At 36.9% G+C, this 26,366-nt stretch overlaps 1 protein-coding gene across 1 annotated transcript in view; it reads left to right on the top strand.

The window, feature by feature from the left end:
- The window catches only part of EYS (EGF-like photoreceptor maintenance factor), a 765,120-nt gene that overhangs the window by 33,198 nt on the left and 705,556 nt on the right, over positions 1–26,366 (top strand). Inside the window, exons 5-7 of the mRNA XM_087882471.1 lie at positions 5,766–5,870; positions 6,345–6,484; positions 20,016–20,179. Coding sequence (XP_087738597.1) covers positions 5,766–5,870; positions 6,345–6,484; positions 20,016–20,179 — 409 coding nt within the window. The remainder of the gene's footprint in view (positions 1–5,765; positions 5,871–6,344; positions 6,485–20,015; positions 20,180–26,366) is intronic.

Genomic DNA, 26,366 nt, shown 5'->3' with positions numbered 1-26,366 from the left:
TAATGCCATCCATCAGTTTGACCCAAATCAGCAAAAGTTGGGCTTCTGCAGCTGAGAAACGAGCTCTGACTGTGCTTCTGGCAGCGAAACAGAGGTCAGGGGGCACTGCACACATCAATCTGGAGCTTGTTTCTTGGCTGTAGAGACCTGTCCTGAAGGCCTCTGACAGCAAAATGGAGACCGGGAGCACCTCGCACGAGCAGCAGCAAGTAGCCGCAGAAGAAGTGGGCCAGCAGTGGCCACACGGGCTCCTGCTGGGTGGGGCTGTCAGTGCCACCGCCACGAGGTGAGAAAGTGGAAGATATCCCTCAAAAAGAAGACCTGGTGTCTCTTTTGGAGGGAAAAAATATATAAAACTGTGTCTTATATACTTGTACTTAAATCAGGACTTGCAGTAGTTATGATTGAACTTAATGAAGGAATCAGTATTTTGAGCATAGGATGTTCAGCAGATCAAAGGACTATATGATGCACTGTCATATTTTCCTTCACAGAGTTACCTAAACTCCAGGTAGAATGATCCTCTTTGAGGCAGCATCTTGACTCAAAAATGTGAGCACTAGATGCCAGCATTTCCAGTCATGAGCACTAAATTGGTCTGCTTGGGTTCCAGCAACCACTTTGAATCAATGAAAAAGTATTCTATGTGCATTTATACACAAAAGGTAATAAAGCAGCCAATTTAATATCATACAGTAGCTTCCATTCAGTACCTAGTAGAGCCACATGGAAAGCCATCAAAGTCATCAAAGCCATGACTGAAAGAAAGTCTTTCGAAACTTTTGCCCAGGCCTAATGTTATATATTATTTAAAACTGAAATGATTTGTAATACTGAGATAACTAGATTATTAGAAACTCCCCCCCCCAAAAAAAAGTGGGGGGGGGATGAAAAATCTGGAGACAGTCTTAAGGCTAGTTCATGTAATGAGCCCTGCTACAACACAACCTATTGCGCTCACAGTATGCCTGAAGCACAGAGAAAATTTAGCCTGTTTCCTTTATGCCGGTCTTCCTTGCTGCTTGCTGCAATATGCAGGCTGGGAATTGAGGAGCATACTGATGAGTCAGTCTTTCCAATTAAGAACGCATTGAAGGCATGAGTTATGCCTCTGAAAATACGCTCTTTGTGAAGTAGAGGTGCTGTTGTTTGCTAGTGATCAGCCAAATAATTTGCTTACTTCCAACAAGCCACTATCAGGGGGGCTGGAAGTGCTGTTCACACCAAGCATAGTAGCTCTCTCTGAGTCCCCAAGAAGAGAGGTAACTAGGAATAATATTTAAATCCAACATTACTAAGGATCTCTCCGGAGAAAATGTCTCATTCTTTTCTGCCTGGAATCAGGATATGATCCAGACAATGCAGGAGAAGAATAAACAAGGACAGCATTATTAGAGGGTTGGTCGTGAGAAAGATAAGTAGGATAGGATAGAGTGAAGAACTATGCAGCAGGCATGGTTGAGAGTAGAGTGGGGTTAAGAAGGAGGAATAAGCATTACATAGCTAAGGTTCCCAGTTTGATAGATGCTTGCAAACCATGAATTATGGATTTGAATGTAAGAAAACGTGGCATAGTGTTTCATCTGAATGAACCCATTAACATCTCAACAGAGATGTTCCAAAATTTCAAGATGTTCAGTGGAAATTATTTCCAGGCTGGGAAGGATTATTTAGAGAAAGAAGCCAATTGAGCTCAGTGGCACATATGTCAAAGTCAATATGCTTAACAACTACAATTTCCTATTGGATTATTTATACAACATTTTGTTTGCAACATCTAGCTAAGCCAAATAACATGCCAGATTTTATTATGATAAGCATTGTTAAAACTAAAGCACAAGCAAAATGGTTTTAAAAACAAAACATAGACTGTGTAGTAAAAAGCAAGTAAATCACTGCACTTTCTTTTTTTTAAGGGTTATAGCTTGCTTTAATAATATTTATTTAACTACGAAACATGAGAATCCAATGTATCTTTTACAGTAGTTCTATGTCAGATTCAATTTAAACCTTGCCCAAATTTTGGTGCAGCTATATTGCTTGTAATTTATAAATACCTCACTATTAAGAGCAATCAGTTATTAAACAATTACATTGCTCTCAGTGTTCTACAAATCAGAATGTATTTGAGCTAGTTTATTATGCTTTCATTTCTGAACTTTGTGGCAGAGTGGAATACATGCCAAAGCAAATCAGATGTTAGTGATGAAATGGAAAGCTTCATCCAGCCCACCCCTCCTAGTTAAGAACAATAGATAATGATCTAGAATTCTTCTTTTCCATTTGTTCATTGTATAAAAGAAAAGAGCTTCAAGGAAATGTAAAGAAAAGACAAGAAGGAAATGAAACAGAATTGAAAATATGTGTTTTCATATCAAACTCACCAAAGAAGAATTATAGTCTCGAAATAGAAAACACAACTTCAACGTCTGATTAACTCATTCGTAGCATTTATAATATCTTTATTTATTTATTTATTTATTATTCAAATTTCTATACCGCCCTTCTGCTTTCGGACTCAGGGCGGTGAACAGCCAAAATAAAAACATTTATACATAAATACGATTAAAAATAGATTTAAAATAATTAAATTTGGCCCATAGTTTAAAATTTATCAATTTAAAATCCATATCAAAATTTAAAACCAACCATAAAATCATAAAATCAAGAGAGACCGGCTAACTGAAAGAGATGAGTTTTTAGGGCCCGACGAAAAGTCCAGAGGTCGGAGATCACTCGTATTTCTGGGGGTAGATTGTTCCAAAGGGTAGGTGCCACCACAGAGAAGGCTCTCCTCCTGAGGGTCGCCAGCCGGCATTGTCTAGCCGACGGCACCCTGAGGAGGCCCTCTCTGTGGGAGCGAACTGGCCGGTGGGAGGCTATTGGTGGCAGAAGGCGGTCCCGTAAGTACCCTGGCCCTAAGCCATGGAGCGCTTTAAAGGTGATCACCAACACCTTGAAGCGCACCCGGAAGTCCACTGGAAGCCAATGCAGCTCGCGCAGGAGAGGAGTCACATACTGAAAAAAGTACATTATACTTTTAAGGTTAATACAGGTAGTCCTCAACTTACAACCATTCATTTAGTGGCCATTTGAAGTTACAATAGCACTGAAAAAAGTGACTTATGATTGGTTTTCACACTTACAACCATTGAACCCATCCCATGGTCATGTGATCAAAATTCAGGTGTTTGGCAACTGACATGTATTTATGACAGTTGCATTGTCCCAGGGTCATGTGACCATTATTTGTAACCTTCCCAGTTGGCTTCTCAGAAGCAATGGGAGAAGCCAGATTTGTTTGAAAACTGCATGATTCAGTTAAAAACTACGCTTAACAACTGTGGCAGAAAAGGTCATAAAATGGGGCAAAACTCACTGAACAACTGCTTTTGGGCTCAATTGTAGTCATAAGTTGAGGACTATCTATAATAAATTAACTTACATTAACTCAGTCTTTCCCAGGTGTGCCTTTCCTTTTCCACTTCCTCTTGAGTAGAATGGAGGGGACAAGATTGCGAAAACCACAGTTGTGTCATGTTAGACAATTTCTTTGAGGGCAAGAGAGAATTAGAAGATTGTGCTTGTTTTTCCTCACATTTTAGCAAAATAGCAGAAGTGTATCATGAGATTGGTGACGGTGTGATGAATCTCACTGCTCAGTAACGGAGCTTCCAAAAAATGTTTTTTCACCCTGGCTCCAGAGTGATAGATTATAGCTTTTTTTTCATTCTGATAATGATCAGTTCCATGGCTATATATCCGTTTAGCAACTTTATATTATCTAAATCAGAGCTGTCCAACCTTGGCAACTTTAAGACTTGTGGGCTTCAATTCCCAGAATACCCCAACCAGCATGGCTGATTGGGGAATTCTAGGAGCTGAAGTCCACAGGTCTTAAAGCTACCAAAGATGGACATCTCTGATTTAAATAAATGGTTTTGCCTCTGTGACAAAGAATCCAACACCTAAAACATCTCTTTCCCTTCTTGTTTTTCGACTATCACAATTTTCATGGGATTAGCTTTTCATCGTCACCGTCACCATGATTCACTCAGCAAACTGTGCTAACTCAATTTGCTTTATCTGGTACCCTGTGTTCAGGAATAAAGTTTCCTGATGATGATCATATACAATTTTCAAGGTTATATTTAGCGAAGGAAAATTAAGGTAAAAGGGGAAAGAATATAGATACAAAAGGATGAAGGCTATTGCTGAGCACATTGTAAGCCGCCCTGAGTCTCCGGAGAAGGGCGGCATATAAATCAAATTTTATATATATATATATATATATATATAAAAAAAAAAGTAAAACAATTTCAAAGTATCTATTTTCTCCACAGTCTCTCTGTTTATGTTCTACCTACTAAAATGAAATGACCACTGTTGTATTACATAAGCAAAAAGCCTATCTGTTTCTTTTGTTGCAATTTCCTATTATATAACCCTCAGTCAAGAATGATAATTAGGTATCAAAAGCCATGTGGATTACTGTCAAGATCTCCCCTGACATTCATTTAATACTTAATCAGATTGTAATGCTGTAAATTATGCATTTCCAAGTAGTAATAAGAACTAAGGGGAAAGTATAACTTATCTTAGCATTATCTTGACTTCAATATAATAGGGGAAAGGTTCTAAACTTTTATTAGAAGAATCAACTATATTGTCATGTGGCTATTTGTTTCAAAGTATGATATGAATTATATACACTACAATGTTGCATATTCTATTAATGAAACTGAAAAGGGGTAAATATATATTCTTCATTTACGTCAGGGTTCCCCCAAAGTGGTCAATACTGACTCCTAAGAATTACTGAGACTATCTATTGTTGTTGTTATTATTCTTAGTACTATTATTTAAAGTAGTATCAATTATATTTCTTTTCATATAATAAATGTTTTGGGGTCAGTGAACAATCTGAAATTTCCTGAAGAGGTCAATGTGCTTAAAAGTTTGGGGACTCCTGATTTAGGCCCTGGGAACTGGTATTCTTGACTAAATGCCAAGTGTATTCTGTGTTTCATTTTAAAATATGCCATTTTCTCTTTTTGTCAACTCTCTGAAGTCCTTACAGTCCTTGCAGATCTGCCCTAGGATATCCTCTTAATTCTTGGGAATGTATTAAGAAGACAGGACTAGATAAATCAACTGGATAAATCCATCTTTGAGGACATTTAGTAATTATCATATTTTCTGCATTTTTTTTTTTTCAGTTACCTTGTATAAAAGAAAATATTAGAAAGACCGGTTAGTTTGGGTTGTTTTTTCTTTAAGACATTTTATTGCTTTATTATTCTGGCTCTTTTGTACCTATGCCTAATCTTCTGGATTTGATATTTCTTGTTTGATAATAATATTCTACTGTTCCGCTTCTCCTAAACAGAACTCACTTTAGTTCTATTTTGTTAGACATAAAGACTTCACTCTAAATGACAATGCAAGATATGGGGGAATTCTTTACACCTAAGAGTCAGATTATTTATATAGTAGAAAGATTAACAGCAACTAATCATCAAATATTTGGATGGTGCCAGCATTTCAGTCTTAATCAAATCTTATCAGTAGGGATTCTAAATATTTCCACATTTTCTTCTTGCTCTAATGTTTGTTTATCCACCTGAAAAAAAAATCCTTTATGCATTTTAATGTTTCCATGAAAGATTTTGATGTTTAAATATTGAGCAGTTGAAATTCACTGTTATGATGTAAAGCCTCAAATTTAGCATTGCATAAAATTGTTTCTTTAAAATATTATTCAGGAACTTTCTGTGAGATGGAAATCAATAAATGTGACAGTAATCCCTGCAAAAATGGAGGCTCCTGCAGAGATAATGTAGGCCTGTATAAGTGCATCTGTCCATTGGGTAAGTCTTTTGTGGCTAGTAGTTGTCTGCCTTCACTTTTTAATTTTGATTCAAATAAACAGTGTAGCAACAAAACCTTGAAAATGAAAATGTACTGTATATTAAGACACAAAGCAAACATTTTCCTGAAATATATCCCAGACAAGAGTAATATAAGAAATTTGAAGAACTGCTTAGAGGATGGATACATGTGCACACCCACACAACACAGCTACATGTTGCCTCAGGAATTCTGGGAGTTGAAGTCCACCGGTTCTAAAGTTGTCACACTTGCCCACCTCTTGTATACATTGAATCATTTCTGATTTCTTGTTTCCATAATGCTAAAATAATATTCCTTTCAGGATCCCATGTGTATATTCACAAGAAGCCAACAGTAATGCAACCATTGAAATGCTAAATTCAGTTAAAGTTTTAAGAAATCTTGAACAGATGTGGTCTTGTTTCTGAAACAAAAAAAATATTGTTCCATAGGATTCCAAGGTCAGCAGTGTAAAGTAAATATTGATCCCTGTTTGTTTCACAATATAACTTGCAACTCTGGAGCTCAGTGTGTGGACAAACCTTATGACCTGGCATATATATGCAGGACAGCATGCAAGGAAAATTCAGAGGTAAGGAAAATATAAATGGTGACAATTATTCTTCAGAGAGAAGAAAAATATGAAACAAATCCACCCAGAGTATTCTGTGATAAGATGGGTAGCCAATAAATTTAATAATAAAAAAATGTTGGAACAAAATATGCTATATGTTAAACATAGATAGACCTCGATTTATAACCATTCATTTAGTATTATACATTTTCAACCTTGTATTAAAATGAAAGACCCCTTGATTTTTTTTTTCTAACAAAATGCAATTTTCTAACAAAATTTGCCAAGATATCTCTAGGAATATTTCTCCACCTGGCAAAGCTGGAATTTATTCTATACATTTTATCAGTTTGTGCTTCCGTATCTTCCTCATCCAGAGCCAAAAAAAGAAAAAAGAAAAAAAAGGTAAAACATTGATAAGTTTTCATCTGGAAGTTCAGTTGATGAAATTTCACCTTTGTCTTCTCTTTTCAGGATTTGTATCTAACATCTGAAGGTTCTGTCCCTCATTTATAGATCATTATGTACTAACTGGAAACCCAACTAAATGACATCACAGCACCAAGATATATTTGGCAGCTCAAAGGAGTCAGATAGATGACATAGACTTGTTGGGATACCATCAAGTAATTCCAAGGGCTGTAGATTAAGTTGCAAAGACAAATGCGTCAAAGAAAAGCAATCATTTATGTATTGTTGCCAATTAAACTACATATACATATACCTATGAAATCACCCAAAACAGAACAACTGCAGGAGAGATATTTTTTTGTAACTGAGAATGTCTGGCCTAATATGATCAATAGAGTTGATCAATATATAGGGGATCCCAAAAATCATACCCCTATATATGGTAATGCATTTACCAATGAGATATTAGATTTTGAAGTCTATTATTTAGTCCTGAATATGAAATAACCTATAAATCTTACACAGATTGCTTCAAAATATTTAATGCAAATTGTCTGCCATGTGAGAAAAATGTTATGCATTTCATTTATCTCTAACAGGGTAAATATCATTTCCCCTGGCAATATTCTGAAATGATGAAGTAATCATTATGGACATTTCAGCTAGTGAGTGACAGTGGAAGTGAAGGTTTTTAGTGTAATATTTGTAAGAAGTTCTGATACTTGCTTTATTTTATTTATACAGATTATAATGTACATTTATGTTAGGATTCTGGGTATTTAATCAGATAAATCACTTTTTTCTGAAATAAATGAGAAGAGAGGTTACAAGAATTTATGTTTTTAAGTTTTCAATAATACCAAGATTCTAAACGTTAATGGCATTTGCTTAATTAAATGAAAAATTGCTAAAAAAAATTATTCAGGATTGTATTTGGCACAATTATGAAAAGATTATCCTATGATTATGCTATAAAATATGCTGTATCATTAATAAACAATATACTGCATATTTCAAAAGAATGTGCCCTGCTTTCAAGATATTATGAGATTTACACAGTTTCAAATGTGGAGGAAACCATGTTAGCAGAAAACTGGTGAAGATGACCTATGGAACACTTTGTGTCTAGTCTAACAAAGAAAAGGACTGGGGTGACATGATATCAATCTTCTAATATTTGAGAGGCTATCAGAAAGAAGAGGGGAACAACTTATTCTCCAGAGTACCTGAAGGCAGGACAAGAAGTAATGGATGGTTGTGAGTTGTGAGTTCTCCATCACTCCATCACTGAAGGTTTTATGAAGACATTGGACAGCCATTTGTCTGAAATGGTATAAGTCCGGGATGGCGAACCTATGGCACACGTGCCACAGGTGGCACATGGAGCCATATCGGTGGGCATGTGAGCATTGCCCTAGCTCAGCTGTAGTGTGCATGTGCGCACTGGCCAGCTAATTTTTGGGCCTTTCGGGCCCAACGGAAGTTGGGAAACCGGAGGTGGGTGCCAAGGCAGGGAAAGCCATTCTCCTAGGACCCACTAAATGTAGGTCCCTAGATGATGGCACCTAGAGCATGCCTTCTCTGCCAGATCTAATGCTGATGTAAGTGAAAAGAAGTGGTCCCTCAGATAGCAACTGAATGTTTTTGGTTGCCCAAATAATTATCCAGCCTCCATTTGGGAATAGTTGTCCTCTCAAAAACTTTCACATTCATCCTATCTTCTGCACATTTTGCATTTATGAAGTCTGATTTGCTGTTGGATGGCAGTTTGAGATTTTCACAATTTGAGATACTAAAGGTAAAGGTTCCCCTTGCACATATGTGCTAGTCGTTCCTGACTCTAAGGGAGGGTGCTCATCTCAATTTCAAAACCAAAGAGCCAGCGCTGTCTGAAGACCTCTCCATGGTCATGTGGTTGGTTTGACTAAATGTCAAAGGCACATGGAACACTGTTACCTTCCCACCAAAGGTGGTCCCTATTTTTCTACTTGCATGTTTTACGTGCTTTCAAACTGCTAGGTTGGCAGAAGCTGGAACAAGTAACAGGAACTCACCCCGTTACACGGCACTAGGGATTTGAACCACTGAACTGCCAACCTTTTGATCGACAAGCTCAGCGTCTTAGCCACTGAGCCACCGCATCCCTAGAGCTATTAAGGCACCTCTTTTGACTACAATCAGTCCCTTTTGATTGATGAATTCACTTTCTTCTTGGATTCTGGCAACTGATGCAATGTGTCTAGCCCCATCACTGTGGCTATATATATGGCTTTTCTAATTCCAATCTTCCGGAGTGCTTTTATTTCCTTTCCTGCTTTTCTCCGATACAGTGGCTGACATCCTCTTGATACCTTCCATCTTTCTTTCTTTCTTTTTTCTTTTTGGCAGTGCAGAAAACCTTTAGGGTAGAATATCTTTGTTGGGTTCTCTGAGTATCTTGGCTCTGGAGCCTCAGTTTCCATTTCAGGAAATTGCTCTTGAATTGTAGATGTGTGCTGAATAGCTTGCTGGAAGACCTTTTAAACTCAATTTGTTGCTCATCTGGGCATGGAGAACAAAATCTATGACTTCACATTTATTCTGTTGTTTCCTTTCCTCAAAACAAATAGTGCAGTGCAGTGTTGTAATACTGTGTGTAGGGAAATCTAGGGTTCTTTATCCTTAAGTATTCTAGCTGTGCCCCTTTTCAGAATTTCCTGCAATTCCGTTTTATCCTCTTCCATTTGAGCATGTCGGCATAACTTTATTGCCAAGCGTTTGTCCTAGTCTGGGCTTCTTCCCAAGCCACAACTCACAGGGAATTTAACTTTAATTGTTTAATTTAATTTAATATTTAAAACATTTATATGGCTGCCAAACTCAATGAAGGTGACTCTGAACAGTTTGCAAAAATAAATAAATAAATAAAAAATCAACAAAACTATTGAAAAGTATACAAAGCCACACTATATAACCTTACAGTCATGAAATAACAAATGAATTAAATAAAAATGTGATCCAGAGATGAATGACACCATTATCCAATCAGGGTTCCAGTACATCTTAGGAATGCAGTAGAAAGGCCTGGGAAAAAGGCCTGGGAAAACCATATTCTTTGTTTTATGTTCTACGTTCTATATGTCAGAAGGAACCCAATGCCATAAAAATGTTGCATTTGTTTATTTTACAAATAGGTGGCTGTGTTGACAGCTTCTTTCCAATATTTACTTCCTCATTCTGCATGATTTCAATTACAAGAGTTTCCCTTTCTGCTCTGTCATTCTATTCTGTGGTAGAGTGCATTGTAACTAGTGATGAAGGCACCAGGCTAGAAAATTGGGAAGCTGTGAATTCTAGTTCTTCGTTAGGCATGAAACCTGGCTGGGGGAATTTGGGCCAGTCATTCTCTCTCAGCCCAGTCCACCTCACAAGGTTGTTATTGTGGAAAAAATAGGAGGAGGACGGAGTACTGTGTACTTTCACTGCCATGAATTATCTATAAAGTACCGTATTTTCCGGCATATAAGACGACTTTTTAACACATGAAAATTTTCTCAAAAGTCAGGGGTCGTCTTATACGCCGGGTGTTGTTCTCCTGTAACCAGGCAGACCAGCCCGAAAGGCTCTGACGAGCCTTAAATGGCTCTGGCGATCCCAGCTCTGACGATCCCAGCTGAGTTCCCTGCAACTCAGCTGGGATCGCCAGAACCATGGCTCTGACGGTCCCAGCTCTGATGGTCGATCCCAGCTGAGTTCCCTGCAACTCAGCTGGGATCGCCAGAAACCATGTAAAAGGAAAAAAGTTTTTTCCCTTTTACTCTGACGATCCCAGCTCTGACGATCCCAGCTGAGTTCCCTGCAACTCAGCTGGGATGGCCAGAGCCATGTAAAAGATAAAAAGTTTTCCCTCTCCAGCTTGCTTACCTCAGCTGCTAGTCCCAATGCTTGCCTTGCTTCGCTTGCCTGAATCTATTCCATCAGCAATCAGCAATCAAGCAAGCAGGGAGTTGTGGACTTCAACTCCCAGAATTCCTCAGCCAGCAAAAGCTGGCTGAGGAATTCTGGGAGTTGAAGTCTACAAGTCTTAAAGTTGCCAAGGTTGGAGACCCCTGTTCTATTGGGTAAGTTTTTTTCCCCTTTGGGAGCTTTAAAAAAAATAGTCAATTGGGGTTTTTTTAGTTGTTCTTTTTTAGACCTAGCCATTTAAAGTTTAGGAAGTTTTAAATTTAGCTTTCATATAAAAATAAAAATAAAATAAAATAATATTTGTGCAGCTTTCTGAGATTTAGTGTGTTTCTGTAGTGTTTCACTCTAACTACACAAACACACAAAATCTCACAAAGCTGTATGTGGAATTTTGTGTGTGTAAAGTGTGAAAGTTGGTTTTTTGGACTTTTTGTGGCTGTGTGAGGTTCCTGCTTGTTGCAGGGGCCATTTTGGGTCTAGCACAGCTGCTTTTACATTGTGGGTGAGCCAGTTGTGTTGTGTTATGTGTGTTTAGAGTGTGAAAGTTTTTTGGGGGGGCTTTTTGTGGCTGTGTGAGGTTCCTGCTTGTTGCAGGGGCCATTTTGGGTCTAGCACAGCTGCTTTTACATTGTGGGTGAGCCAGTTGTGTTGTGTGTGTGTAGAGTGTGAAAGTTTTTTGGGGGGCTTTTTGTGGCTGTGTGAGGTTCCTGCTTGTTGCAGGGGCCATTTTGGGTCTAGCACAGCTGCTTTTACATTGTGGGTGAGCCAGTTGATGTTTTTTAATTTTTATTTGGTGTGCATTGGAAGAGGAGTAGTCTTATATGGTGAGTATAGCCCAAACAATATATTTTAACAGGAAAAGTTGGGGGTCGTCTTATACACCCAGTCGTCTTATACGCCGGAAAATACGGTAATAAACTATAGATTGATAGATAGGTAGTAGATAGATAGATAGATAGATAGATAGATAGATACTGAGATAGATAGATAGATAGATAGATAGATAGATAGATAGATAGATAGATAGAATGAATGAATGAATGAATGAATGAATGAATGAATGAATGAATGAATGGTTATTCAGCCATATTATCTTACCATGGGCTGGGAAAATGGTTAAGTTGCCTACTGGTGAAATCTGTTGTTTCTCAAAGCCACACATTTTTTTGAACTTCTGTAATACTTGAATTCCTACTGAGCAATTAAAAACAAGTAAACCTAGAGTAATAATTCATAAAAGTCAGTACGTTTCCATCTTATGTAATGGCATGCATTGATCACAGATGTCGCTGTGGACCAATTCCAGCGGATTCTTTGTCCTTTTATTATATCTCTTTTTTGTGCCTTATAGAAATCAAGGTGTGGCCCTTTTATTTTTATTCAGAAGGACATGTTGGCTGGGCTGCACATCATTACAGTCTAGGTCCTTTTGCTCAGTGCTTTAATTTGGAAAATCTGTGTCCATCCTTCTGTGACAAAGGCTTAAATGTTTCCCGTGGTTGGACTCTTCTACTACTCTATCCTTATTCCAATTAGTCTATCACCTTACATGGTGCCTTTTATATCTAATTTTACATTTGGAGTCAGGGTAGCAGCAACTTTGCTTCACAGCCTTTTGGTGTAATACATTTTGCTGAGAGCAAGAAAGACAATTTGTGGCTGCTTTCTTATCTCTTATTTTTATCAATATTTCTGGCTATCCTCTTAACTTTTAAGTTGCTTTATCATCTTTTTTATTTCAATCCCACTGATCCTTTTTCCATTTTTATAATAATTGTATTAGGGCTTACAAGTATAAAGATAAAAGACTAGCACAAACTAAAAAGAATATAAAAGGTAATGAAAAAAATAAAGTACAAAGAGATAGAAAAAAGACTTCTCCCTGCTTCCAGACAAGTATGAACAACTTCAGTAACAGTAACACTTTTACCAGTATTTCAGGGGGAAAAAATTAAGCTATTTGTCATCACCAATCAATAATCAAATTGTAAAAACTTATCATTCAGTCCTAATTAGCAAAAGCTATTAGAAACTCAGATGATAGATAGATAGATAGATAAATAGATAGATAGATAGATAGATAGATAGATAGATTAGATGATAGATAGATAGAGATAGCGAGATAGAGAGATTAGATGATAGATAGATAGATAGATAGATAGATAGATAGATAGATAGATAGATATAGAGATAGATAGATGATAGATAGACAGATTAGATGATAGATAGAAATATTAGATGATAGATAGATAGATAGATAGATAGATAGATAGATAGATAGATAGATAGATTGCTCCTGGAAGCACGAAGCCGAGAACACCAGCCTGAAGATGACGAATGAGACTTTGTCGAAACGTCGCCAAGACACTTCCAATTTTACGTGGGAGAAGACCCGAATAACCAAAGACCTACATAGATAGATAGATAGATATAGATAGATGATAGATAAGTAGATAGATAGATAGATATAGATAGATGATAGATAAGTAGATAGAGATGGATGGTGGGTGGATGGATATAGATATAACTTTAATCAAATACATTCATTCTGTATTTTGACTTATCACTTTCTCTAAAAGAAATAGAACAAAAATATATCTTCTCATAAACCAACCTTTAAAGCATTGTTACTCAGTCCTAGTTAAAAAAAACAAAAACAGAAACCTCAGCATTTTTATCAGGAATTTAACCCTAATAAAATAAATCCATTTTTATTTATATTTATATATTTGTTCTGTTTATTTTTTTAAATATTTTTTTTAAATAATCCCTTCAGAAAATATGTCACAAATCTATATCATTAGATAGATATAGATATAGATATAGATATAGATAGAGATAGAGATAGATAGATAGAGATAGAGATAGAGATAGAGATAGAGATAGAGATAGAGATAGAGATAGAGATAGAGATAGAGATAGAAATAGAGATATTCTTTTTCCATTTTTTCCCTTCAGCTGCCAGGATGACTTACTGTAGTCTGCTTCCTGTTTAATCATCTGTTGAAGAAGTGATCTGAGTGTGTTCGGCAATAGCTGAAAAGCACCATCCATCATAAACTGTGACAGCGTCAAAAAGATGACACCCATGTATTGACACCATCATGGAATTGCTTCAGTTAGGTACTTGCATCGAAACATCTGATGCAGCCATGCAAACAGAAGTATTTGAATGATATAGATCCACCATGGGCTAATCTCCTATTTTGCATGCAAGACTTCAGCTGGTTCAGTCACACTTATTTCTATAATCCAATTTAATTAAATATTCCTTTGCTGATATTAAAAAGCACACTGAAGAAATATTTTACCAGAATTAAAAGGCACTGAACCACTTGGATGCAGAAAGTTCATGCAATGTGTCAGACATCCCTTGTAGCAACCAGATTGCAAACAGTTAAGCCTAAATGCAGTTTTCTCAGAACTTTCATTAACTAGAATTATTTGAAAGAAATCAACACTGAAATCCCACAAATTACTGTGTTTTCAAGGACAAATGTCAAAGTCAAACTTGTGTCATCCTGGACTGGAAGTAGTTAATCCTGAAAAATAACTCTAGGAGCTCTGATTAGTTATATTCCTTAAGAAGACGAAGGTGAAATTTAACACAAGAATTTCAGCAAGTACTCTACTTTCAAATGACATATGAATACAAATTAAGTCAGTAGTTTTGAGTCTTTTTCTTGCATTCTTTCTGTGTAAAAGAGTAAGACAAGGAGACTTGTTTGAAGGAGGGGCCGGATCACATTTATTGATTGCTCTGGAGATGGCTTCTAATCAATGTGGGAATAAATTCTAGCCCATTCATATTTCACATCCTGTTTAACTTTTTTGGCTAAGAGGGATCATGGCCCAGAAATAGGAACAAAGAATGGCAAACCAGAAAGCAGAAAGGGAAAAGTCTTTATACGCAGATGAAACATTTGTGATTTTTTTTTTTTTGGATCTAAGCCCAAGTTTTCATCTCAAGTTATTGGTAATTAAAATTGTCCCAATGAGATCTTGACTAGGAATGAAAGGTAGGCTATGGAGAAAGAGTCATTTTCAAATATCCCCTTTGCCCTCACTTCTTTGGAGACCTTGTTTACAATCTACGTTGCATGCATTTAGATTGAAAACAATAGTTTTAATAATTATCAGGGGAAGAATATTTCCTAGTAAGGGATTCATTTTGCAAGCTTTGATCAAGCTGAGGAGTGTTTTCTATGAGAAACAGTCTAGGCATAATTTCAGAACTTAGCACTAATGGAATAGCAAAAAGATTCAATTTTAAGGTCAATTTAAAACTTAATCAAAGACAAATTAAGACTGCAGATTTTTGCCAAGAGTTGTTGTTATTACACATCTCAGTAGCATTTTAAATAGGTTTGAGTCTCAATCAAACTGAGGGAGTGAAAAGTAAATTATCTCCACCTGAATCACCCCTTTCTTTAATACTCAACTCATTGATTAGAGGAGGCAGATATTCCTCTTACATTTATCTATTAAACAGTCTTGATTTTTATTGTATACAGGTTCTCTTAATGGTTTAGATGAGTCATTTCTCAGCTTTTTAAATCTATAGACCACTAACACTAACAGGCATTATTAGGAAGTTTCAAAATAAATATTTATCTACCACTATATTCACACACATACCTTATAGCCAATATATACATTTTATATTCATCCAAGATTCTGGAAAATCAATTATGTTGCCTTATATGTTTTTTTACCATATCTTTTTCTTTTATATATCACTAGTTAGAGATAGATTGGTGTAATGCTTAAGGCATCAGACTAGAGACTGGAAGGCCATAAATCTAATCCTGTATTAGATACAAAGCCAGCTGTGTAACCTTAAACCAGCCACTGTTTCTCAGATCTAGGAAGCAGACAAAGGCCAACCATTTCTGAAATCTTGCCAAGAAAACTGCAGGGACCAGGCAGTCAGCAGGAGTCAAAACCTGACTCAAAGGCACACAACACACAAAATCTGACTCAAAGACACAGAACACACAAAACCTGACTCAAAGACACACAACACACAAAACCTGACTCAAAGGCACACAACACACAAAACCTGACTCAAAGACACACAACACACAAATAGGCCAGAAAGGAATAATGGATGGAAACTGATCAAGGAGAGATTCAACCCGCAAATAAGGAGAAATGTTCTGACAGTGAGAACAATCAACCAATGGAACAGTTTACCTTCGGAAGTTGTAGGAGCTTCATCACTGGAGGCTTTCAAGAAAAGATTGGACTGCCATTTATCAGAAATGGTGTAGGGTCTCCTGCTTGGGTGGGAGGTTGGACTAGATGACCTACAAGGTCCCTTCCAACTTTGTTAATCTGTATCAGCTAATATCACTAGCAAGTGGTTTTCATACTATTACATTAATGAGTAACTTAACTGTCCCCCAAATCTCTTGGTTTCTGGCTTTCTTAAATCATGTCGGAATTAGAAAAATAGGGATTGCAGATCATCTCATTGTTCTCAGGCAAAACCAATATGTAGGTCAGGAAGCCATAGCATGGTTGGAATATGTCAGCCTAGCATGTTGGTCCAGTCAGGAAGCATGACCAGATGGACTAATTCTACTTTATTATAAGGTTACATTGATAGAATCTTGCAAGTCTGAAAGTACTTTTATTCCTTCTTAACCTTACAACCTCCCAAAACTAGGAAGGGTCCTTTCTGAGACATTTGCCATGCCCATATTCCTTTTGCAGGCTGATCTATCTCTTCTACCACAATTCTACTAACTGCAATTTTTCTCCCGCTCTTCCAAGATCATTTCCACATACACAACATGATAAAGCAGACTGGCTGGCAAGAGAGATACAAGGCTATATATTTTCTCTTTGCTTATCCAACCTATGTGCTGAATATATGCAAAGAGAAGCTTCAGTGGAAGAAGATGAATGTAAATTTAAAATGGGAGGGAGAAACATTCATAGCCTGCATGATGCTGAGAACACTACCTGAAAATGAAAAGGATCTGCAAGCTCCAGTAATAAAAACCAAAGAGCATAGCAAAAATGTGACTAAAATTAAATATAAAGAAGATCAAACAAATGACACAACTGCCAGCTTTATGATTGACTGATTACTGAAGTCTTTGGAAAAGATACTCAGATGCAATGATGTGTCTATATCGTCAAAGATCAGAATTGTAAAAGCAGTGGTATTCACTGTGACACTCTATGGAAGTGAAATTTAGACTATGAAGAAGCAGGATAAAAAAGTGTTGATGCTTTTGAGCTTTGATGTTAAAGAAGCCTCCTGAGAATATAACTGAAAGTCAAGAAAACAAACAAATGGATAATTGAACAAATCAACCTTGAGTTATCTCTTGAGGCACCAATTACCAGGCTCAAATTATCTTACTACAGACATATTATGCAAAGACCTAGTTCTCTGGAGAAGGCTGTAATGTTGGGAAAAGTGGAAGGAAAGGAAAGAAGACAATGAGAATGGATGGATGGATAGATGGATGGGTGGGTGGGTGGGGAGTGGATGGATGGGTGGAAGGATGAATGGAGTCCCAGTGTTAAAGGGTACTCCATTGGAAGATCTGAAGGACCAGATTAGAGATAATGGAGAAATTGTGGTAACTAAGAGTTGATACATAATCACTCTAAAGACTTTCTGGCACATGAAAATTTTCCTTACCTTTTACATGTAGCAAAAGAAACCCCTCAAATTGGGTACATTTCAGAGTTTTAGCAAAAAACTAATAAGAACAAGCAATTTCCTGTTAGTTTTGAATGGAACAAAAAGAAAATTGGTAACTGAAATCATCAATAAATTCAGTGTACCAATTGCATCACTACCACAGTCCTTGCAACCTTTGGCCACCTAAGACGTTGAAGGGAAAATATCAGTTCTGGATGCAAAAATAATTGCTCAACTTTTAATCATGATAGATTTTCCTTCTCAAAAGTAACTTCCCTAGATTTCCATGGAATATAGACTGACAGATGTCAGGTGATCATGAAACAGCTGCAAGAGAGTTGACAGAGCATGTTTCAAACTTGCAACTACTGGAATATAACAAATATGTGAACACCAACATCTTTGTTTCTAGAAACTTTTAAGAATGAAGATGATAGCACTGTCATGAAATTTCAAACAAGTGGCACACTGATTGAAATAACTTTTTCCTTCTCTTCCAGACTTATCAATTGATGGAACAGTATCAGAAAAATAAAAGAGAAATGAGGAACACTGGTTATCTTACCAGTTCCCACTGCTGAAGTTCAAAACAAGTAGTTTATGGAATTTATTCTCATAGATGCAATGACTGACACTAGCATTGATGAGGCAAGACAATGTAAGATAAGCAATGGCTACATCTATAGGCAGCAGATCCATGGTTGCCCACACTTTTAGAAATGAGTAGGACAGTGCGAACATTTTAGGAGAACTGAATTGACCTTTGCCATCCTAAAACAGATTGTATGTTCAAAATGATGTCTTTGAAGTCCACTGAAGTCCATTGAAGAAATACCATTTTGTAGCCTTTATTCAGCAGCAATCTTAAAAGTAATTTTGTTTGTTCAGACTATCCACATTTTGCCTTAAAGCAAAGGTGGGGAAATGATGACTTTGACTTGTGGACTTCAACTCCCAGGTTTCTAGGAGTTGAAATCCACAAGTCATAAAAGAGCCATTGTTCCACAGCCCTGCTTTAAAGGGTGGCCAGTGTTTATATGGCACTTCAACTGATCTGACACTAGCAATGTCTGGCTGTGTTCCTTGGATAACTAAGTCAATTTTCTTCTGGTTGGACTATAGTACAGCTCAAGCTGCAAAAGTTTCTGAAACACTGGAAATCCTGAGAGCCTGGAGCCACCTCATTTCTCTTTTAGGAACTCTTAAATCCTCCTGAACCTGGAGTTCTTCCATAGATTGCACAAAAAATATCAACTAATCAGACCTGATATTCAGCCATTTAGTTTCTAATCAGGAATCTGATAGTATCTTTTCTGACTAACACATTTGCAAAAAGGCAGAAGCTTTCATAAGCTGCAAGTCACATTATCAGATGCCTAGAACTGACATGTCACAAAAGCTTAGGACGTTTAATAAAAAATTGTTAAATGGAAAAGGTGCTTCCAGATTTGAATGTTCCACCATCATAGAGTGCTGTTACAGTTTCTAATCACTTTTACAATTTCTCTGGGATGTTTGTTTTGATTTTTAATGCTGGGTGTGATCCAGAATAACAGGGATGGAAGGGAATTTAGAAGTCTTAAATCCAACATCCTGCTCAGGCAGGAAACCCTATATCATTTCAGTCAATGGTTGTCCAATCTCTTCTGAATCCCTGCTTATCTAAGCAGCAAGCACCTGCTTCCAGCCACTGGCCTCAAGCAGAACAGAGCAGTAACTGCTGCTGCTCCCTTTCAGATGTTCAATCTTGGTAACCATAATTTCAGCTCTTAAGAAAAGTACCTGACTGAAAAACTAGTGTTATGGCATCAACACATCTTGGCTGAGTTCATATCAATAGCTCAGACATTTCGGACAATGATAAAAATAAATGCCTACAGTGTTCTACTGCCTTATTTTTCTTCTTTCTTTCAGAAATGTGGACAAGTGAATTTTTTTTTTACTTTAGGAAGATGGCAAACTGAGGGACAGAGTACCGATGGAATTATTATTCTCCCATTGGTTGGCCAGAGGAAATACTGTGTGTGATGGGCTGCTATTATGACCTTGCCTGTTCTCAGTGTCGTGAGGAGAGCAGGGATAAAAACGATAGAATGGCTAATTCTACTTTTTTTCCCCCAAGAAACCAGGGAGTGAAAACAATGTTATGTGGAAGGGTTACACCAAGGAGGTACCTTAGGAAAAAAAAGATAGCCAAGTGCCATTTTTAAACAATTGTTTAAATATTTAATTCTACTCTTCAATGACTCCATCTCTCTCTCTCTTTGTCTTTCTCTTTCTCTCTCTCTCTCACACACACACAGACACAAATATTCACAAATACAAAGAGAGAAATAGAGGTAGAAATGAGAGAGAGAAAAGAAGGATTCAGAGGGACGGATTCACTCTTCTGTGATGTATCTTATTATTGATGAAATTAAATTCGCAGGAATTTTCTTCCCCTGCTGTAATGTATGTTATGAACATCCTTAACCTCAATATTGTAACGACAGAAGCATTTCCTGGACTCTGTGTAATTCTCACTTGCAGCCCTGTGTGAATGGAAGATGTTTCCATGATGAAGACAACCAGAATTATCTATGTGTTTGTGCGCCTGGGTGGACAAGACCTACATGCCTGGAAAATATTAATAACTGTGAAATGAGCTGGTGCCAGAATGGAACTATTTGTGAAGATGGAATCAATGAATACAGGTACTAACATGCCTTCCTTATGGCAGATTTCTCCATAATCCTCTGGGATGTTAGAAGGCATGATTGAAATACTGTTTTCCTCCTGCTGCTTTCAACTGCTATTAAAATGTCATTGCCGTTGCATTTATCCTCTTCACTTTCTAAAATGTTATGGGCAGTAACTTGCAATAAACATGGCTATTTAAGTAAACAGATTGATTATCTAAGTCGTATTTCACAGACATACTTTATTTTTATTTTTTTAAAAAGAAGCATTGATTCAAGCAGAAAGTAAAGCAACTAAGGTACACCACTAATGAATATATCTGCTCCTTCTAAGTAAATAACATTAGCTTTTAGAAACAGATTTTACTTTGAGTTACAGCAGCTTAAAAACATTATATGGTAATAATAATAATGTAAAAATAAAATAAATAATTATAATAATTTAAAACATTAAAATGATAAAAATTGTAAGATCTGAAAATTTAAAGTTTATGGCATAAACCAGTTGGGCTGAAGATTATGAGCATACATTGGGTGCCATACCAAAAAATATTGGATGAAAACCTATGACAAAAACTTTCCTTTGTGAAGTATAAAAGTCCAGTTCTTAGATCTGCAAATAATAATATTTTTCTAGGTAAATTTGTGGATATTGTAGTTCTTCTAATTGATGCAATAGTGTCTTACTTTATCATAATCTTAAGAAGCTCACTTGATTTAAAAACAGTCACCTTGGGTCATTTCCATATAACATCATTCTTGGGATTAGTCATTCAGAATATGTACTTCGTGGTTGTTAATTGTTCACACATTTATTCAATCTTTGTCAGAGTAACTGAAGTTGTCTGTGATCAGATCATCTTCTTCACCATGGTTTTATTCTCCATCTGAAGATTACTATAGATCTTCTCATTAAAAGAAAAGTAGCATAGTTCCAGTGTTAAATTATTTTCAGGAAGGGATGAGGAAAATGATTTATGTTTTTTGTTGGTTTTATTTTACTTTAATGTAAAAATATTCCAAATAATAAGTTCATTTACTGTTTAGTAACATTACTTTACTTTATTTAGTAACTTTATTTACCCTCTGGCCTATTGGATTGAGTACCATGTACACTACTGCTCTATTTTTATTGTCAGTTTCTAGCCAGTGTCAACCCAAAATTTTTCATTTAATTACCTAAGGATGATACAGTATTATCCACAAACTCATTAGCTCCTATTCTCTTTCTCAGCATTCAACTGAAAGATTAGCAAATATATTTATCTTCCTTTCTTAATGCAAGGGAAGCCCCTTCCTTTTGTACACCTGTTTTGTTCATCCCCAGATGTTACCACATAACTTTGCAGAAACCACAGAATTGCGTGAGCTGTAGATAAAATGTTGGTGGGCACTCTTGGGATGTTTTAGGTCATGTTCAAAGTTTTTTTAAAAAAAATAATTAATTAGAAAAAAAATCAGAAAGCAGCTAGAAGAACAAGTCTTTTGTGACTTTCTGAAACCAGGATCACCATGTTGGAAGTAGGCAACAACTTCTCCCATGGAAGCCATTTCATAAGAAGTGATCATGGTTTTGGAAAATCACAAAATACTCATTCCTCTAGCTGCTGTCTGATTTTATCTAATTAATTAAAAAAAACTCTGGAAAAAAATCAATTGGGACGGGGAATCTGGGACACATAGAGCGAAGTACCATATTAATTAAGAATGAATATGATAATCTCTTTGATCATTTCTTATCCCCCTACTTATGAAACTGACATCCTTCGCTGGGAAAAAAAAAACCTTAGGCCTCAACTTACAAGGTTCACTATTTTAAATTTTAAAATAGGCTCTAAAGATTTTTCTCTATCTCTCTCTTTCTCACATACACGCACATATGTCCTCATTACTGATGCACTTCAACGTAATTTGATTTTATTAATTGCATTATAGATCATTACTTCTGCTCATTTGACTTTATTAGCATGTTTCATTTTAAACAATACCAAAATTAAAAAGATAATTTGAGTTTTAATTGTTATTTCTTCACCTTAAGGATCTTTTCCTGAAAGTGAAATCACAAATCCCCCACCAAGAATGAATAATAAATGAATGAATGAATAAATGAGCAAGCAAGGGCTAGATAAAAATGCTTAATTTATGATAACAGGTCAGTGACCTTGTTCCCAATTAAGTCATCTACATGGGAAAAACAAATTATCAGTTCCCGTGTGAATTGTTTGTAATGTTGTATTCTATTGCTTGGTAGCACAAAATAAAAATGCAAAGTAGCATGCCTTTCAACTAGAAGTCCAGATCTCTGTTTCCAGAAATTAGTGACTTTTGAAATAATTAGCTGGTTGAGCCATATTATCTTGATCTTACTGATTCCACTGTGATTTGCATAGCACATATTTTTGCTAGGTTCTGCCTCGGAGCTTTTGACACTAACGCGAATTAGAAAGCAATTCAGATTGGTTCAATATTCAAAGGAGGTTATTGCTCTTCAATTAGTTTACTTGGAACCAAGTGTTCACATCCAAAATAGAGTTTTGTACACTTTTGTTTGATAATTTCAAGAATGTCAAAAACCACAATGCTTTCAAAGCCAAGCTAAAGCATGAAATTCTACGGTGATAGCCATGTTGGGGACTTGATAAGGTTGGCTTTCATTGTGCAAAAATTTCAGTAGCAAACTAGGTAGGATTACCAATGGTTTTACAGAAGGGAGCAGACCTCACTGTTTTTAACGTGTACCAACTCGGTAAGACTTGTAATTTATGTATTTGTTTCTGATTGGCCTACCTGGCTTGGTTAGCTGCATTGTTTCATTTTAGACTGCTCTTACCTATTATATTGGTTCTCACTTATCCATCTGTTAATTGCTGAGTGCGTAATAAACAGGATATTTGTTTCCTTCTTGGACTTTTGTTTGCTTTTGGTATAATTTATAGATAGGGTATATTTAGCAGCATTATACATCAGAATCAGGGGTGGTATTCACTTACCTTCGCTACCGGTTCACAAATGTGAGCACGTGCATGCACAGTTCATCAAAAATGGGACGTGATGATGTCCGAGCGGGTAGCCGGAGCCTCCCGCAGCCACCGCTATAGGTTCGCCCGAGCTGGATAGAATCAGCTGAATACCATCACTGATCATAATGCTCAAGAGCCACAGTGGCGCAGTGGTTAGAATGCAGTACTGCAGGCTATTTCTGCTGCCTGCCGGCTGCCTGCCATTTAGCAGTTCAAATCTCACAAGGGTCAAGGTTGACTCAGCCTTCCATCCTTCCGTAGTCAGTAAAATGAGAACCCAGATTGTTAGGGGCAATACGCTGACTCTGTAAAACCACTTAGAGAGGGCTGTAAAGCACTTTGTAAAGTCTAAGTGCTATTGCTATAATGCTCTGTTACACAGCTTTTGTGCAGTACTAAAATAATAATAGCATTCTAACATTTTTCCCTCCTGCAACCTTTGGCAACTGGCACTCCTTATGATCCAGTTTCTTGGGAAAAACAGTAAATATTCAGTTCCCTTCAATCTATGCACCTGAACCTGTTTCAGTTATTGAATGCTAAGCTCAGGTGAAGGGCACTTCTTTTATTGCACTGTGGCACACATTAACAGTGTCATTTTATCCATCTTCTGTCTAGTGTAGTCGTTATTTTTTGCTATGATTCTGAGCTCTGTCCCTGACTAGGTTCCATAGGTGAGATTTTCATGGCCCTCACATTAAAATGAGATAAATATGTGCAGTGAGGCAACAGTGCACAAAATCCCATAAATGCCAGAGCAAGGTCTAGCTGGCTATGTTCATGTTCTGATCCCCATTAACCTTCTGCGGTAACAACGCAGAGGAGAAATCAAAGCTGGCCAAATTTTATGAGTCCACACCATTAATCTGGGTTACAGATAAAGATGTCGACCTCACCAATATTTTGTTCAGTTTCAAAGCATTTCTGAATTAGCAGGGGCATGGAATGCAAATGTTTTCAGCAGCCTTTTACATGAAAATGGTCATTAATAGGAGTACTAGATCTGGGAAGCAAAAATAGGAATAAGCTCTATATGAGAACAAAGAGATTTTTCTGCATTTCTTTGCTGGTATCCATTCTACAACCAAGATATAATAGAATTTAGAAATACTAAGTATACATATATATGTGTGTGCATGTGTGTGTGTGAATTTATATTTGCTGATAAAGAAAGGGAGACTAGTATAGATCTATTTCAAGCTATTTAGCTCTCATCAGCTAGTCATACCCTTATTCAGATTCAAACTTGGATTGGAGCTGAAAGGCAAAAAGGAAGCAGTATGCTCCCTCCCATATTGGGGTAGACCAGGTGCTTCAATAGAAACACACACACACACACACGGTTTTGTAAATTGGCAAAAAGGAAATACACAGAGATCTCATTGTCATGTAGTTAATGTTCCAATCAGATAAGAACATAATATTTTAGGGCACTCTCTCATAGTCACAGTTAAGTGCTTTTCATAGTTTGTAAGGGGGTACATATGTATGCTAGCATACATTGACTCGCCCATGCTGCTGAGCTGCATTCTTCGTCAGCAGGAAAGCCAGCAACTTATGGGTCCTCCCAGGTTTTATGTGAGACAACTTAAGAAAGGTAATTGATGGATTTCCTCAACATCACCTACCATCAGGAAAAACAATAACAATAACTAGTCACTCTGAATACAAGAGTTGACAGATGCCTCAACGATCTGTCAGAATTTGGTAGGTGAACCAAATTCACCTACCAGCAGAGGGGCCAGTCTGCTGGTAAAGTGTCTATGGAGATTCTCATTCATCCAGGTCATGGTTGTCCCAAAGGTGCTTTTTCAAGTGACAAGTGGACTTTCATGGGGTTTTTTTGAAGACGTTTCAATGACTCTCTGAAATAATGCAAATAACCAGCTGTCTGCAAGGAATATAAATCCTTCCATTCCCCACCATCCAGTCAGAGCTGAAGAAGCTTCAACTTCTATTCATTTAAAAATAGTTCAAAGTTACAACTGAACTAAAAAAAAAAAGTGACTTATGACCATTTTTCACATTTATGACCGTTGCAGCATCCCCATGGTCATGTGATCAAAATTTGGATGCTTGACAAATGGTTTATATTTATGACAGTTACAGCATCTGAGGGTGATATGATCACCTTTTGCAACTTCCAACAAGCAACGTCATTGAGGAAACCAACCTAACAACCGTGTTGCTAACTTAACAACTGCAGTGATTCCCTTAATAACTGTGGCAAGAAAAGTCATAAAATGGGGCAAAACTCACTAAACAACTATCTCGCTTAGTAACAGAAATTTGGGCTGCAGTTTGACACCTTGCAACCAATGTAACAAGTTAGTTATTCATCCTGAAGTAAAATAAAATTCATTTATTTCACTGGTGATAAAGAATGGTCAAGGTATCAGTGCTGAAATGCAAATATATAGATGAAGAAAAAGTAGTTCTTGGGGGGTGGGGGAATAGAATTGTAATGCTAAAATGATGAGATAACATAGTGAATTTAATCCCATCAGCCCAGCAAAAAAAAAAAAAAAAATATTGGGCCTGCTGCCTGGACGCCTTGTAGAAAGCTGGCAACAGTGGTGACAATATGTGCCAGCCTATAGGATGCCTCTTGCAGACAGTGTTTTGGGGAGCATTGCAATGATTTTATTATTTTACTTTATTTTATTTATTTGTCAAGAACATATTAGATAATATATATAAGTATATGCATGAATTGAATACATAAAATAGATACAAATAGAGAAAACATTAGGACAGGGATGGTAGGCATGCTGGTGCTCTTATGCACGCCCCTTACAGACCTCTTAGGAATGGGGTAAGGTTAACAGTAGACAGTCTAAGGTTAACATTTTGGGGGTTTGGAGATGAAACCACAGAGTCAGGTAGTGCATTCCAGGCATTGAGCACTCTGTTGCTGAAGTCATATTTTCTGCAATTGAGTTTGGAACAGTTCACTTTAAGTTTGTATCTATTGTGTGCTCGTGTATTGTTGTGGTTGAAGCTGAAGTAGTCATTGACAGATAGGACATTGTAACAGATAATTTTATGAGCTACGCTTAGGTCATACTGAAGATGGCATAGTTCTAAGTTTTCTAGGCCCAGAATTTCAAGTCTGGTGGCATAAGATATTTTGTTGCAAGCAGAGGAGTGGAGGACCCTTGTTGTGAAATATTTCTGGACAC

The sequence above is a fragment of the Pantherophis guttatus genome, chromosome 1, assembly GCF_059756535.1.
Source record: "Pantherophis guttatus breed Tessera chromosome 1, ASM5975653v1, whole genome shotgun sequence".
In the NCBI taxonomy this organism is placed as follows: Eukaryota; Metazoa; Chordata; class Lepidosauria; order Squamata; family Colubridae; genus Pantherophis; species Pantherophis guttatus.
This window is presented reverse-complemented; position numbering and strand designations above follow the sequence as displayed.